Source organism: Opisthorchis viverrini, assembly GCF_000715545.1.
Source record: "Opisthorchis viverrini unplaced genomic scaffold opera_v5_171, whole genome shotgun sequence".
Classification (NCBI taxonomy): domain Eukaryota; kingdom Metazoa; phylum Platyhelminthes; class Trematoda; order Opisthorchiida; family Opisthorchiidae; genus Opisthorchis; species Opisthorchis viverrini.
The window spans coordinates 90574-104772 of record NW_008751829.1 but is presented as its reverse complement, the minus strand read 5'-3'; the positions used below and the strand labels follow the sequence as shown (position 1 = coordinate 104772).

General features: G+C 46.0%; 1 protein-coding gene across 1 annotated transcript in view; it reads right to left on the bottom strand.

Annotated features, from left to right (window-relative positions):
* Window positions 1-959: 959 nt before the first annotated feature.
* T265_07472 (hypothetical protein) overlaps window positions 960-14199 on the bottom strand; it is a gene marked incomplete at both ends in the record, with an annotated part of 16088 nt that continues 2848 nt past the window's right edge. Inside the window, 3 exons of the mRNA XM_009173005.1 lie at window positions 960-1147; window positions 1202-1480; window positions 10990-11051. Of these exons, the coding sequence (XP_009171269.1) occupies window positions 960-1147; window positions 1202-1480; window positions 10990-11051 (529 nt within the window). The remainder of the gene's footprint in view (window positions 1148-1201; window positions 1481-10989; window positions 11052-14199) is intronic.

The following is a 14199-nucleotide window of genomic DNA, read 5'->3' as shown; positions in this document are numbered from 1 at the left end:
TCAATGGCGCCGTGCATCCAAGCTATTGCCTTCAATGCATAGCTTACTTCCCAATCTCCCACTTACAGTCCACCTACAGTGCTATATTTACGCACTAATTTATCAACTTCCGCTTCCAATGCGCAGCCACCTACCCCATCTTCCCGAATCATCGACAAACGAAAGTGTGGGAGCTACAACCACTGTACGACAAGTACGCGGTTTTTACAGCTAACAATGATGATGATGATGATGACGATGATGATGATGATGATGATGATGATGATGATGTTGATGATGGTGATGATGGTGATAGTGATTATGATGATGAAGATGATGGTGATGGTGATAATGGCGATGATGATCATCATCATGACGATATGATGACGATGTTGATGATGATGAATATCAGTGATATGCTGTTGCTATTTTATTACCAAGCTCAGCGGACAAATCAACAGTCAACTGATCAACAACCAATGGTGATGATGACAGGTTACAATCCGTTTAACTGGCTGTGTACAAGCATTTGGGTCGATTGATCGATCATCCAGCTGTACCATCTCTTCGGTGCCTACCGGTCTTGCCACCCAAGGACTTTCGGATTGTTCAAGCCTAGACATGGGCAATCCAGACGGGGAGATCGGGTTCGAACCACGGGCCTTTCAGATAGTAAGTTTCGTTCTTAACCGAGCTGAGCTACCTCAAACAACGCTTGGGTCCCTAGAAAAATGTTTCTCTATTTCTCTACGGGTTTGAAGCAACTGATGTACCACCAAAGCGGAAATTCAAGCACCCACATCGCCAATGAGTTACAACCAGCCATTCTAAAGAAAAATACCTCTCCAAGTAAGTGGTACCTTGGACCTAAAGACGGTCATCGAAGCAGACACCATGGAAACCATACGGTAATATTGCTTGCACTGACTTGCGAGCTGGACTTACAACCGTTTTGTATTCAGTTTTATTATAACGTAACTTCATAGAGAGGGGTTGAACGACGTGGCGATATAAGTCATTAATCGGCTTAGTGCACTACTCAGCTTCTGTATTCCAAATCGAATGACTTTGAAAACAGCTTTTGTGTGTGAGAACCAAAGTGAACTGTGATGAGGCTCGGTTTGACAGGCGAGATTTGATTGGCACAAGGTCATGAGAATTTCCTGGCCTGATAAGAATTTCGGCACGCTGAGCGGTTCTTTAAAAATCTACAAAGACTTACCAACAAACCCAGGAGCACAATGACACGCATAGCGCATGTCGGGCCGGTCCTCACAGACACCGCCGTTCTTGCATGGGTCTTGGATACAATCATTCACGTCTACCGTGCAATTCTTTCCAGTCCATCCGTTGCCGCAAAGACACTTGTAATCAAACGCGTTTGTCGGTTCATTCAGAGAGGAATCGATCCAAACACCGGCTTCATCAACCAAAATACACGTCCCGTTGTTCGCACATGGCTGATTGGCACATGGATCACTTTTCTGAGCAATTTTCTCACCTATAGGAAGGAGATAAACGCTCGTTTTTTGTTCAGAACTTTTGGTTAATAATACGTTGTTTGTTTGTTACACGGAGTATACCAGTAACCTGATTCTGATCTGTGGAAATCAATTCATTCAAGTAGCCACCAAAATCATCTGCAGTTTGTCAGTAATGAATAGAAAAATATCCATAAAATGTCGGTGTTCAACGTACCGAGTACAGATAACTGTGCGGTATGCCGAATCATGACGTGACGTAACAGTAGGGGGCTTGGGATTTCATCATGCCCACACTAAACTGAGTAAATGTTACGGCAATATCACTGATCCGGGCAATTTTTCGACGCCTAACTGTTATGCCACGTGAAGGAGACACGAGGGCTGGGATACTGTCAGGTTGCCCAAGCTTAGACGGGGGAAGTCGAGATGACGAGGTCAGATTCGAACCACGGACCTTCCGGTCAGTAAATTCGCGCTCTAACCACTTGGGCCATCTTGACATGAGACACTAACCAGACAAACATTGATTAGAGGTCAGCTGAACGAGCTCGACCAGCGTCATTCATTATCCGAGGCTTATTGGTGACCAGGTACTGTACGAACACGGGGGTCGAACACGATCTTGCGCTTCACATATCCAATTAACAGCTATTTCAATCGGCAAAGGTAGCTGACATTGTTTATTTTACGGATAGATGTGGTTTCACCACCAACTGAGGTGACTTCATCGGTTTCAGTGGTGGGCCACACCTGTGGGTTTGTATGCACCTAACAGCTTGGTTACACAACATATTACTGAAAGTTTGCAGAGGATTTGTCAAGCCGAATGAACAGTTCGACTGAGCAGCTAAGAACCTACCATACAGGTGTTTCATAAACCCATGTGGAATAGGTTTACTTCCACGATTTGGAAGTGGCTTCAAACAGCCGCGGAAGAGCCGTCAGTTCGTCGCCCAAGAACTGTAACATCTGTCTTCGTTGTCCCTTAGACCAGGTGGACAAAGCCACCCTCCTAAATTTGGCGTGTCAGCCACCAATGCTCCACGGGAGACGATAGTCCCTCCCCAGATCGATAAACTTGAGTATGCCTCGTCCGTTTTAAATGTTCAAGTTCAATGGTCACCATGGTAGTTAGACAGATCAAAACCCCGGAACACTCTATTCACAGGTAATTGCATCGAATCCACCTGGTCTGAGTTTGGCTCCTTAATTAAACTTCTTGAAAGCCCAGATTTTCAGGTGGGCATTCAGTCATTCAGGCGCAGTCCGAGTGAATTCCTATTCGTTTTAACCCCTGTCTACGCCCGGTTAGCGTACGTGTCCACGATCATGTGTGTGGTTGCAACGCCCCTTCATGCAAACTCGTTTGTAATCTACGCTGTCTGCCGGGGCGAGATGGTCCAAGTGGTTAGAGCGCGAATTTACTGACCGGAAGGTCCGTGGTTCGAATCTGACCTCGTCATCTCGACTTCCCCCGTCTAAGCTTGGGCAACCTGACAGTATCCCAGCCCTCGTGTCTCCTTCACGTGGCATAANCAACCTTCGGGTGGCATGGCAGTTAGGCGCCGGAATGGTGCTACGGCTAAACAATACATGTTGTCTGCCTCACTCTGACCTTTATCACAATTCCCCATCAGTATGAGCACCTTTAGTCCTTACTCTCAACTTCCACCACAAAACCCTCGGTTGTAATTTATACGTCCAGTTTCCTTTAACCTCGGTTAATGATAACCTAATGACACCGGCGTTAATACAGTAAGCTATTCCGGTTTGTTCGTAAAAATGATCGTTACTCTACTTAACAGTTCGCCATCTTTTCGATGGCGTCTCAATGAACATGCTTCTATGGCTAAAAAACATCGTATGGTTTCGCCCTTCTTGGGGCTCGTCAGGTAGGCGCAGTCCACGAGTTTCCGTCAACCTCATGTTCTACTTGAACCCAAATCGGACTGATTGCGGTCTGATGAGCCCCAAGAAGGACGAAAATGGTCGTGGGCTGTCGAAGAGTTTTTAGTGACCTTGTGGGTAATTTCCTTTATGAAAATGTACTGCTATATCTCGAATAATGCCACAAATGAAACGTGAGGCTGTCTTTGTGCAGCACATTCAGTTGAAGAACATTATAGACGAGAGATTCACGTGAGTCACCCGTAAAAACCAAATTGATTTGCAAATGAGTGCATTTGTCACAACATCGTAAGTTATCTGTACCATTCCACCTTTAAGTGCTCATCTCCAAACGGGTCTGAGACAGCAACCAACCTCATTTATTCTCATTTATGGAAGACTAAACATCCCGGCTGTTCACTGAAAGACAACGGTGTATTCTTCGTAGCTAGACTGTCAGGAGCCACCTACGAGAAGTAGATACTTGTCTAGGAAGTGGCCAGAACGATAGAATGTCTCTTCCACCGCCCAAACGATTGCTACTATTAGGAAAGTTAAGTTTCTGAAAGTAACTCCAGAACACTCAGGACCTACTGATACACGAAACTTCACCAAAATCTCAATAGGAAAGCCGGCAAGCATCCAGGCCTGTCAATCATTCAATCCGTTCGGCAAAACTGATGAGTGTTCAGGCACGCCACAGAAGCATGACCGAATGTGATCAGCGTTCAGGAATCTCAAAGAAGAACGATCGATGTTGACAGTCTAGACAGTCAAGATCAATATCAGAAATTGCCCTTTAAATAGCACGAGGCTGTTGTAACTTTCGCACTCACTTGTTTGTAATAAAGCTGTTGTGTGCGCTTGTCGGTGGGTTCTTTTCTGACAAGAGGCACTGGAGCAGGAACAGCAGACCGATATAACAGTTATTATGACACCCACCTCGTGTAGCCAATTCACACCTGACCAGGAAGTTATCGAAGAGTTTCAACCGGAACTGAGGAACTACTATCCAAACGCCCTGCATACTTTTCGCTCCCTTCCCCACGGTTGCGTAACATGAGCTCTCGAAGAGTTTCAACCGGAACTGGGGAACTACTATCCAAGCGCCTTCCATACATTTCGCGCTCTTCCCCACGGTTGCCTAAAGTGAGCTCTGGGCTAAAAACTGTCGTGGGAAATGAAAGGGGGACACAGATGCTTTGGTGGTAGTGCTGCAAGTGACTATGCGAAATGCCTTAAAGCCACACATCTCCTCATGACTTTGTTTTTCATTGTTCAACCTGGAACGACACTCTCAAAGCATGATGCTGCGCAATGAAACGGGGCGAAGCGTTAGTCAGACCATTTTGTTGATCGAATCCACACTCGTTATATACGATTCTTGCCAATTTCATCATGGATACCGCACGACCAAAAATAATGTGTTGCTGATCAGGATTAATACTCACAGATCAGTCCTACAGTAGTTTGTCTCACTCAGCTGGAATGCGACGCATGATCATTCGTTATCGGTAACAAATGAGAGGATCACCTGTGCCGAAAAAGAACCGGCAAATACCAACTGACCAATCCTTTTGGGAAAGGAGATAAGAAAACCAAGCACTTCGAAGTAATCTCCATTCAAAATTGAGTAGTTCCCCAAGTTGACTAGGAAGCACATCCAAAAGGAAGATGGGCGAATGAGAGATGTGTGACCTGGATAGTCCAAACGGCAGAATTCGCTACCAGCACGGTTTGAGAAAAAAGAGAAAAATTCGCGTTAACCCGAGCCAAACGCTTAGTTTCGTAACATCCTACTTATCACGACCTGATCAATTCAACTCCAAGTTGGTCAATCGGATGACATCGAAACCAACCAATCGTATACATTTGTAATGTACTATTCATAAGGTTGCTAAAAACTCTAATCTCCATTCAAAATTGAGTAGTTCCCCAAGTTGACTAGGAAGCACATCCAAAAGGAAGATGGGCGAATGAGAGATGTGTGACCTGGATAGTCCAAACGGCAGAATTCGCTACCAGCACGGTTTGAGAAAAAAGAGAAAAATTCGCGTTAACCCGAGCCAAACGCTTAGTTTCGTAACATCCTACTTATCACGACCTGATCAATTCAACTCCAAGTTGGTCAATCGGATGACATCGAAACCAACCAATCGTATACATTTGTAATGTACTATTCATAAGGTTGCTAAAAACTCTTCGACAGCCCACCACCGATTTCGCCCTTCCAGTTCGGGCTCATCAGGTAGGCACAGTCTCCAGGTTTCCGTCATTCTTGTGTTCTACTTGAACCTAAATTGAGCGAAGTTCGAAGAATACACTCATATTCTTAGCAATTTAATTTTCACGGGGAAGTCACGTGAATCCCAACGAATGGCAACTCTGCTGTTTGGTTCTAACTCAGCTGGGTTCCGGATAAGTATCTCGCAAAGCCAACTTACTTTGCAAATGAGTGTATATTCGCTAACCAACCGATCGGTTTTAGCCTGCTCAGAAAGGAAAAAGCCACACAAATTCAACGGGTCTTCCGTTTGACTAGTCATCACTCGATCAGTCACGTGACCATGTAGACTTTTGATTGGAGGATAGGCGAGCTGCAGTCTGTCCAAATACGAGTTAGTCACACTGTGATGAGTCACTCGTGGCCCAACGGTAGGGTCTTCAGCTACTAGCCAAGGTTGAAGCTCCGTAAAGATTCGTCACATTCACCTTGCTGGTAATCCCTGTCTCCAGCACTGCTTCGCAGCTTTTCAGCGTAGGTTGACCTCACTTAGATGAGAGAACTTGGAAAGCACGATTCGTTTTCCGAGAGGAGTTAGCATGAAATTCTAATAGTAACAAGTTGGACAGGTGATCCAACAGATGGCCATTAAAAATTCGCAGCCGTTATTGTTGACAACTAAAGAACTTACAACCCAAGTGTGCTGTTCCCTTTAACGATGATCTTCGAAAGTTACGCGTGAGCGGTCATCACCGTTCCTTCCATTAGAAGCACTGCTACCGACCATCCGTTAGCATAGCTGAAATGTTGAGCAGGAACCAACGCCATTTGAGTGTTGATGGTATGAGCTGCTATCACAGAATTAAGGCAAGTTGCAGTTTGGGATTTTGCGGGATAGATATTTCGTCCGCAAGTTGCAGTTTAGGATTTTGCGGAATAGATATTTCGTTCATAGTCACACCACTCACATTTGAACAGTCGTCCTCCTGTTCTGAAGTAATTATTTCGGTGAGTCCAAACCAAACGGGGGAAGCACTGGACTCGAGTTTCGCTCTCATGAGAGCTCACCAGCAGTGCATATCCAATGGCCGTGCCGGGATTCGAACCCCGGACGTCTGACATGCGAAGCGAGCGTGTTACCACTACTCCACCAACGCACGTTGGACACATCTGAATTTTCACGTCTGAACAGGCCAACACGTGCAGAACGAAAATCGAGTCCAGTGCTTCCCCCGTTTGGTGTGGACTCACTGGAATAATTACGTCAGAACAGGAGGACGACCGTTCAAATGCGAGTGATGTGACTATGAAAAGTTAAGGCAAGGCCGAAGGAAGACGAACACCTCAAATCTACAGAAATCCCCGGGGTGGAAGCATCACACTACTCATAATGATGTTGAAAACACTTGGACGGCCTATAGACGAGAGATTAGGCTGGGAGTTAGCTGAGTCTCCTGTTGAAATGTGCGAGTGATTGCATTTAGCCAATGGCTTTCAGTTTCAGTTGTTTATGAAAATATACCGCGATATCTCAGAATCGTATCAGCTGAAACATGACGCGGCCTGGTGCAACACATTCAGTTGGGTAGAAACATCATAAACGAGTGATTCAGTTGAGTCTCCCTTAAAAACACAGTTGATATGCAAATTAGTGCATTTGTCGAGGTCTGTCCAACTCGGGTTCAAGTAGAACACAAGGTTGACGGAGACCGTGCCTAATTGATGAGCCCCAAGAAGGGCAGAACCGGTCGTGGGTTGTCGAAGAGCCCGACACAACCTGCAGCTGAGGTTTGCCGGACGACTTTATCATAGGTGAGTGGTAGTGTGAGCGACATCAGTACTCATTACATGGAATCGATGATTGTCCATCCCTTTTGCAAGGTGTTCCTCTCCGATGATAACTTCAATGTCAGTGCATGCTGAATAGGGCGAAAGCGGTCGTAGACTGTCGAAAAGTTTTCAGCAAGAGGGTTTTCCACCAAGAAGGTCCCAGTTTGATTTTTTGTGAAGCGGCGATTGAGCCAAGGGGGCGACTAAAGCCCACACCCAAAGTACATTACCTCTATTTCCAGTTGATAGCTTCAGGTCCCTGTTTGCGACAATCTCGCCCGGCTTGGCTTAAACCTACTGCCCCAAATACGGGTCTCTGCTTTTTATGGAATCTCTGGGGCTCCAATCCAGCTGGCATGTGTAACAAAGTGCCCACCTCTCGAACAGATGGCCTCGTTCTAACCCACGCTCTACACTATCCAGTAAAATGTGCGAAAAACGGATGATGAGCGAAAACCATTGTTGTCATGACGCCGCACTCAGTCAACTTGGCATGATGGACCGACCATATTCACGTCGCAACACGTTTGGTTCGTCGATCAGTGTGAGCAGAGTACCGGACGGACCGACCATTCAGCTGCACCAAGTTTGTGATGGGCGCTCGCTCATCGGAAGACTGATGAACGGTTGTAATTCGGGCAGTTTTGCCTCGAAAACGCGCTATCGCAATAATCTTCTTCATTTTGTGACCACTAAGAGCAGCAAATCTTAAACAGAGTGTGTTTTGCTTCGATCAACCAGAAATCTATCCGATAAGGTCAACAACAAGTTAACAACTGTGGAATTCTTTTGGTGCATAGCTTCCAGGCGACTCGGGGGAAGTACCAGTGTTGGGATACTTCCGAGTGCCCTAAGACTACACGGGAACCGCTGAGCGAAAGAACCACGGATCCTTCATCGGTACATCAACCACCATACTACCTGGAACTCTGACGAGGCTATGTCATTGCTTTCCACTTAGTTAGCTTCGTTATTACCAGACGCAGTCATGGCTATGCCGGCGATTGAAATTTGATCGTCTATCAGTTGGGCTCCGCGTGAGTGACGAGTACTCAGCCAGTTCGAACCGAGTACTCAGCCTGTACATGTGAATTATGCTCACGTAGCCTTGTTCCGATTGAGGACAATACTGTCTGTATGAATTATTCTCAAAGAAGACCGCGGTCGAATGAAGATTAGGGTTTACTTACCAACGTATGTGTGAGCATTGCGGGCATTCCAGCTCGACGGTAAGTAGGAGTTAGGAACTGGGGTGCCGAGGTTCTCACTGATGAATGTGTTGCAATGGGTAAGTATCAGAAGGGTATTTTGTGTATAACTACAGTGTTTGATAAAAATGACCCGAAGCCACCTCCGCTGAACGGTTTCTTGCACCAGTTCAGTGCTATCGTAAGTCCACATCGTAGGCTCGACCCCGGGCTCATCAGAACCGCACATCAAGTTTGGTGACGGCGGTTCAAAGTCAGTGTATTCCATCGACACCCAGGTAAAAAGTATGTAGGGGTGAGGTGGCTCAAGTGGTTAGAGCGCGAATTTACTGAGCGGAAAGTCCACGGTTCGAACCCGACCTCTGCCTCTCGACTTCTCCTGTCTAGGCTTGGGCAACTTGACAGTATCCCAGCCTTCGTGCTTCCTTCTGGTGGCATGACACTTAGGCACCGAAATGGTGTTACAGCTGAACAAAATGTATGTAACTACTGTCCAAAGAGCGAAGTGATAAATCTGGATTTTCGGCTTTTGTGACTAGACATTTTAAGGGGAAAATTGAACAATTCATTATTTTAAAACTACTTTGAAATGTGGTAAAAAAAATTCAAACCTAATATCGCCACTAATATGTCTTCACCAATAGCTGTACGTTTAGGCCCGGGAGAGTGTGACAGAAACTGTGAGGTGAAAAACAGTTATAGACAAATTTCTCACACACACTACTCACAAGGCTGCTGAAAACTCTTCGACAGCCCACAACAGTTCTCCTACTTCTTGCGGTACCTCAGATAGTTGGAAACCAGACAAGCTGTCAGGATATCGATCCAGCTGGTGCTAAACCGACACTAAATTTTTGTTCTGGTTGGCTTGTCATAATCATCCCGTCCTATTTGCTGTGGGCTTGGCAAAAGAGTCGAGCGTAACCTTGCTGTTTCCGCGCGTTTTTGAGGAAAGGCGGTACCTGATTGTCAGGATGACCACAAACTGTGGAATTATGGTTTTCCTAACTTTGTTCCGGTGAATTTCTCTATCGGAGCGGCTAGTGCCTGCATGAGGTGGGTGTCTCGTTAAGTAGACTGAGTACGAAGTTGACCGACTAGCTCAGACGATCAAAAGCGCAATCCCAACCGGATTCGGAAAACACTCTTCACCAAAGAGTCACACGTGTTTTCTGAATGGCTCCGTCAAGACGGTTCTCTGGCACGCTGTGAACCCCTATGTTGAGTTTGGAAAAATACAACTTTTTGATGTCTAGCCGGGTTGACCGACGCTGAGCAGTGAGGCTTCACCAGTTTTGGCCAGTTCCAACCTCTTCGAAAGCCTTTCCGTTTTGTTGTTCAGTCAGGTGTCTTCAAGGTTCTCCTACCCCAAGATGAGTGAAAAGTGTCAGTTTAAAAGTATACTGACAGAGTAATTCAGATGAACTGTTGAATGTAATTGAGAAAGTCGCCTTCCAAGCAGCTGAAATTACCTCAATTGTAGAGCGGCTTTTGGTCGTTTTAGACGTCTTGGAGATACAGCATTTCTGTTTCAAAAATTCTGTGATATTGTCGACTTGGGTGAGAGTGGATCCAGTGGCTCTGTTCACTTTTGTGTTCGGAAACTGGCCGGCAAGAATGTATTGCGTGACCGCACCGTGGGTGCGGTTTCCAAAAAAAATCAGTAAGCCATGACACGAGGGAAACGATTAAGTTCGGAGGTCACGGTTTGCTTGGGGGGGGGCTAATGCGAATGCACTGTGTTTAAGTTTCCACCCTCATTCCTCTATTTGTGAACTTTTAAATGAGGACTGCTGACGGGGGGGGGCAATGCGAATGCACTGTGTTTAAGTTTCCACCCTCATTCCTCTATTTGTGAACTTTTAAATGAGGACTGCTGACTGCTATATCAGTCTGTCAGTTTAATCAACCTCCGTGCAAAGAACCCCTCTCTAGTATGGCATCTCACATTGAGACCATTACCCGGGACTTTTTTCAAGTCATACATGAGAGCAATGTTTTGTTGCCCAAATTGGGGATTACTGAGAATCAGTTTGCCTCACCATGTTGACTTCTCCTATAAATCTGTCATCATTCACGACCACATCAGTGAGCTAAACTCATCGTTTCCAGCTCACGCACCGTAACTCGCCTAGGGCACTGTGCAGTAGAATGAATGGCACACAAGATTCGCCCAACACCTCTTAGGGACTAACCTTTCAGGCTAATGTATTTTGCACACCCTGCTGACCAGATACATGTCCGCTGGTCACACCAGCAGAATGGCACCGCAAAACCCCTTCGTCCACTGGTGCGGACGACCACGATGAACAGGAGAAGTGACTGACGGACCTGCCCAAATCCAACATCAAATTTCGAGTCATCTCTCAAAACTCACCGAGTATTTTGCTACATTGTTGTGTGTGTGCCCGATCTCTCTCTTGGGCCCCCATCTTTGTCCTAAAAATGTTCTGTAACCTCAACGAAAAGAAAGTTATGGCCGAATGAAGACATTCCGGGGGTGAGCGAGTGAAAGACTATTATTGATTTTATCACGGATGAGTTAAACGAATGTCTTAGAGTAAATGTTATCTACTGATGAACAGGGGCTGAATACAAAAGTTTACATTGCATGATGCTTAAAAACGGTTAGTAGTACAAACGAACTGCTGCTCCGGTAGCTATAGTGACTGTGTTTCAGAGTTTTTCCTTGTCTTTCCCACGCAGCGGGGTTTGGAAACATTGTGAAGCGCTTCGGACTGGCATCTTACGGTATTTTCTTGATGACAACTCAGCGTAAGCCTTGTGACTTTCAGAAAAACGGCAGTTACCGATCGACATGGTCGTAAAGCCAGTGAACTACAAATCTGTGAGGGATCGTACAGTTCTGACGCACTGCTCGAACCCTAAAAACAGTTGTCTGGTTGGCAGCAAGTTTAAACCTAGCCGTTTGAAGTGGAAGAGTCTAAAAACATCTACGGTGACCCCTGAAAAGACTGGTCACAAAAACTAGGTGGTGAGGGATGGGCAAATCCTGCTGACTATCAGAAGGATAACCGGATCAATAAAAACCGCTACTGAGGAACGCATCGCTAACGACAAGAGAAAAATGTGAACCAATAGGTTCAAGTTTATAGCGGGATTCTGGAACTTTGATTCTACCCCCGAGGATTCTTCTCGTTTACCCGACTTCTCATTTCCGTACTATCTACCTACTCCCCAGCTGGTTTGTGTCAACATAAATCGATCATTTTGGTCGCTGGATGATTCAGCGCTTGGCCGAAAAGAGAAGTCACGTGTACCGGTCATTGGTTGGGTATATGGGGCATGAGTGATGTTCGAGGTCAGCACAACTGTGAGTTGGCGCCGTCAGTAGTTGAGTTGTCTTCACACCCGCCCCGCAGGCAAAAAATCGGTCGTGCCTCCTTTCCAGGCGTTCAGACTATGTGCATTGACAATCATACGTTTATCATATCTCTCCGATTCTGAGGTGTCATCCATAAATCCCTGGTTGATGTGACACGTACGGTGTATCAAAAACGTTGCGGTCATCTTGTCTTTTCAAAATACTCAAAAATCCGCGTGTGGTTTTGGAAACAAGGCTAACTTGGCCATATCAATCGTTTCCTTTGGTTTCGATGTCACGCAGAAGAAGGAAGACGTGTCTGAATTTGTTTCACTAGCCCGCAAAACTTAGGCGATCAATGCCTAACTTCAATGCACTGAGCTCATCACCTAACCAAGCAGCGGATCAATAGTTACTACGTCATACAAGTGTGGAAAAACATTTCAAACAGATTCAGATGTATGACTTATTTTGGTGAAATGTTTGTCTTGCAGACGGTGTGTGACTTCGCTGTTGGTATGTTCAATGGTGTCGCAAGTGGTGAGCACTGATTTATTGATTAGTCAGACTGTTGTGGAGCAATGAAATGATGGGGTTTTTGTTCTATAACTTTTTATCCAGTGGAAAGTCTTGCTTTGGTAAACGTGAGAGTCACGAAGCACTCCAGTTCGCATGACTGTAGACGTCACAGTATTTTCTGCACTTTGAAGTCCTACGTTGAAGGGACTGATAGTTCTCGGGGGGAGCTACACATCGATCAATGAAACGCCATCTGGAGCCATAAACACCTTATTCTAGAAAAGTTTTTTCCTTGAAGGGCTGTCGTACAAAGCTGAGAGACCGGCTGTCTAGGTTAAAGTGCAGCGATGGTTGAATTGTTCGCAAAAATTATACAATTATACAAAGCTGAAAGACATCAGCAACTAGTGATGAAATGAAATATTTACCATCAGATCGTTAGTTTAAAAAAACATCGTTCAGCTGTACCCCCCTTCCGGTGCCTAACTGCCATGCGACCTGAAGGAAGCACGAGGGCTGAGATACTACCAGGTTGCCCAAGCCTAGACAGGGGACGTCGAGAGACAGAGGTCGGGTTCGAACCACGGACCTTCCGGTCAGCAAATTGGCGCTCTAACCACTGAACCATCTCGCCCTCCAACCAATTACAAGCAATTCGACTACCAATCGAACAAACCGAGACGCTAACATTGTCTCCAGGCAAAAAGCTCATTTGTCAAGGGTCACATCCACACAAAGAATTAGTTTTGTGAAGCAGGCCCATTCTACGTGTTTGAGCAAGTGAAAATGGTGTACATACCATGCAGGGGTCACGAATACACGTCACACTTCTAACGTATTAATGTCGCGTTTTGTACACTGCGGTATAACCCATCTTAGGTCATCATCCAAACTGCTATGTTTCGACCGGGCGATTAGACACAGAAAGCAGGCCTCGTCCACCACATCTCCCCAACGGGTTACCGGTACGATTCGTGTATTTTGGAGAAACATATCTGGGTTTGGCAAGCAGGCAGCACCCCAAACACAAAGCGCGCCATCAAATTTCCTCTAGTTGCGACTGGTCATCTTGGAGTTTGCTTCCCCAGGAACCATTTGTAGCGCTGTTTGCTCCCCCCCCCCCCCGTATTTGATCCCATTTCGTCCTTATCGATTGACACCCCTGGAAATATTCCTGCACTTCTGACAGGAAATTAGGGGTTCCTTGGTACAAAGCATCCCACTATCTGAAATCGGATTATTTCCCGGCTGTCTCCGTTTTCCACTGCCTCCTAAACGAAGAAGATTCAAATGCGCCGGCTAATCCCACATCATCACGTGTCACATTCTTTTTGAAGGCCAGCAGATTTTGTTGCAGAAAGCCTTAACTGACCCTATGAGTGGCCTATACACTCCAACGCATGGGGAGCCACCCCCAGGGAAGGAATGTCACTCCCACTGAAGACCGTGGGTTCAGACTGTTGGAACATTTTTCTCTTCCGTGAATAGCTCAGTTACTCGTTATTCTACCTTGCACCTTGGCCCCTAGATGCCCCTCCCCCAACCAGGCGGTTTATTGAGCGGTCGGATGATTGGTCCACATATTGTATGGGTACTATCTTCCCGATTAAAGTGCTTATCAAGACCTAATACACTACTCATAAGGTTGCTGGATAATTCTCAACAACCCACGACCCGTTTGACCCTTCTTGGGGTTCATCAGGTAGGCGGCCTGGTGCAGCACATTCAGTTGCCTTGATGCTT